This window comes from Trypanosoma rangeli (genome assembly GCF_003719475.1).
Source record: "Trypanosoma rangeli strain AM80 chromosome Unknown Tra_15.4_contig_00246, whole genome shotgun sequence".
Classification (NCBI taxonomy): Eukaryota; Euglenozoa; class Kinetoplastea; order Trypanosomatida; family Trypanosomatidae; genus Trypanosoma; species Trypanosoma rangeli.
Window position 1 is genome coordinate 8,475 of NW_021705986.1, and position 2,073 is coordinate 10,547.

The 2,073-nt window shown below is 56.7% G+C and overlaps 1 protein-coding gene across 1 annotated transcript, besides 1 other annotated feature; it reads left to right on the top strand.

Moving 5' to 3' along the window:
- Positions 1–2: 2 nt before the first annotated feature.
- On the top strand, positions 3–1,676 carry TraAM80_06600 (uncharacterized protein; the record flags this gene model as incomplete). The annotated part of the gene is made up of 1 exon (XM_029383437.1): positions 3–1,676. A coding segment is annotated over one exon (1,674 nt), but the record flags the coding sequence as incomplete, so codon positions are not given.
- A 23-nt stretch (positions 1,677–1,699) lies between these two features.
- Positions 1,700–1,724: a microsatellite.
- The last annotated feature ends 349 nt before the right edge of the window (positions 1,725–2,073 follow it).

A 2,073-nucleotide genomic window follows, 5' to 3' on the forward strand; every position in this document is an offset into this window, starting at 1 on the left:
ACCACCACCCACCGACTGTAAAGCAGGCACCGCCACCACCGACTGTGAAGCGGGAATCGTCATCGGCAATACTGGCACCTTTGAAGTTGCTGAGTGGATGTGGTGTGCCTGGTGTTTTGTCTGGAGTGAATGTGGATGACACGACCATAGGCAAACTTTCGTCGAAGGAATGCAGTATGAGAGCAGTCGGCGATGGCGGACGCATTTCCAGTGATATGTCGTCTTCGTTGCCCCAAGTTGGGTCAGATGGACGGCACTCTTCTTCTTTAAGAGAGAGCCTAGATGAACTTTTGCCCTGTGGTGAGGGTGGTGATGCTGCGTCGAGAAATGATGTCGGAGAAGGTCCGGACAGTTCTTTTGTCATTTGTGAGAAATTGCTCAGGCTGCTAGGGCGCATCGCTTGTTCCGGTAAAGAGGTTTCGTACGGTGCTACAACTCCTGACGCTGCAGTAAATGATAATAATAACCTTCTCCAGTCCTGCTACGGTGATGAACACGCTCTGCTAGACGATCTGTTCGCGCATGTTCTTCTGGCTCTTGAAAAGGTGGTGGAAAACTTTCTTTGCAGCGCCTTGACAAGGGAGTGGAAGGACAAGCTTCAGTGCGAGGTGTCACGGCAGTCACCTTCGGAAGTGGAGACCCCGCGGCGTTGGATGACGGCGTGGCGTCAGGCGCAACGCCGGGACGAAGAGACATGGATTGAGTGGAGGTCTGCGCTTTGCCGCTCCTGGCGCCGCACCCGGCGGGAGAGTGCATCACGAGAGCGGAGCGAGTTTCTAAACGCTGCCCTTTTTCACTTTGACCCCGTTGGCGACGCATCAAGGCCGGGTGCCTCGAGCCCCTCGCACCGCGGTGCTGGGAGGCGTCAGAGGGAACAGCAGGCGATTAATCAGAGGCTTTACGCGCTTTTATACCGTATGTTTTGGACCTGCCCTGCGCTTCTGCTTGACGAGCAAACCCAGCGTCTGGCGGCGGGGGCCGGGTTTAGTTTGGACTCCGTGCGTCAGGGGATATGTGCGGTGGGAGACGAGGAGGCGGAGGCGGAGGAGATCACCGGTTTTATACGCAGTCTTTCTCGTCGCGGGCAGGGTCAGACGCGCGAGACTGACCTCGCAACGCTTGAGGAGGTGGAACGGTTGTTTGCTGCCGAGCGTCGGGCGATGTTGCGCCGGCTCGACGCGGGACAACCCCCGCCTTCCTCCTCCTCCTCACCGGCGACGTCGTCATGGCCAGCGCAGCCCACTGGGGGTCCGCATGCATCGTGCAGTCCGTCCCCACAGACCAATAGTTCCACCACTTGTTACTCCGCGGCCTCGCTGCTTCGGTACGTTGAGCCGAATCCCATTCAACTTTGCCCCCCAAGTTTGACGTCACTCGGCTGCGGCTCCCCTGCCGCACGCATTCCGGATGCAGTGGAGGGGCGGTTAGCGAGGCATCTCACCTCCCCAATTTACGAGACGGCTTTTCACGCGTCCGACGCCCATCTTGACACTTTCGACATGCAAACGGCGAGGCGAACGAATGGCTATGAAAGTCGATGTGTATTGTGGCCTGCAGAAGCAGGGGATAGCGCTAATGCCGCACAGTCGCCAAAGCCGCGTCTTGTGAATCGGGCAGAGTCAGAGCGACGGCTGCCATCTGCGTTAAGGACCCCAAGGTCTGTATCCTGGTGGTGAGGCGGCCTGTGTCTCCCTGTATGTGGTTGGTTGGTTGGTTGGTTGGTTTCGTATCGTAGTTAACCTGTACAGTTGAAGTAACTTCTGCGCCGTGACGCTACGGACGCACTTGGTGTGTGCGATAAGATTCCGCACGCATTTTGATGTTGTCCTCACCCTCCCATTTCCTCCCCACCGTAGCTTTTTCGGCACTTGTTTTAACACCTTTGTGTGGTGTATGCGGAGTAACGCCTTCGCTATGTCCCGTTACCCTTTTTTTTGGTTGTTGTTTTTGCTGGCGGTGGGTGAAGTGTTTGGGAAAGTGGCAGCCACGCTGCGTGTGGGTGGAGCGGAGGGAGATCACTTATTGTATTCGTGCGTGTGACGGAGGTTTAGTGAAGTTTGGGGTTAGGGGAAT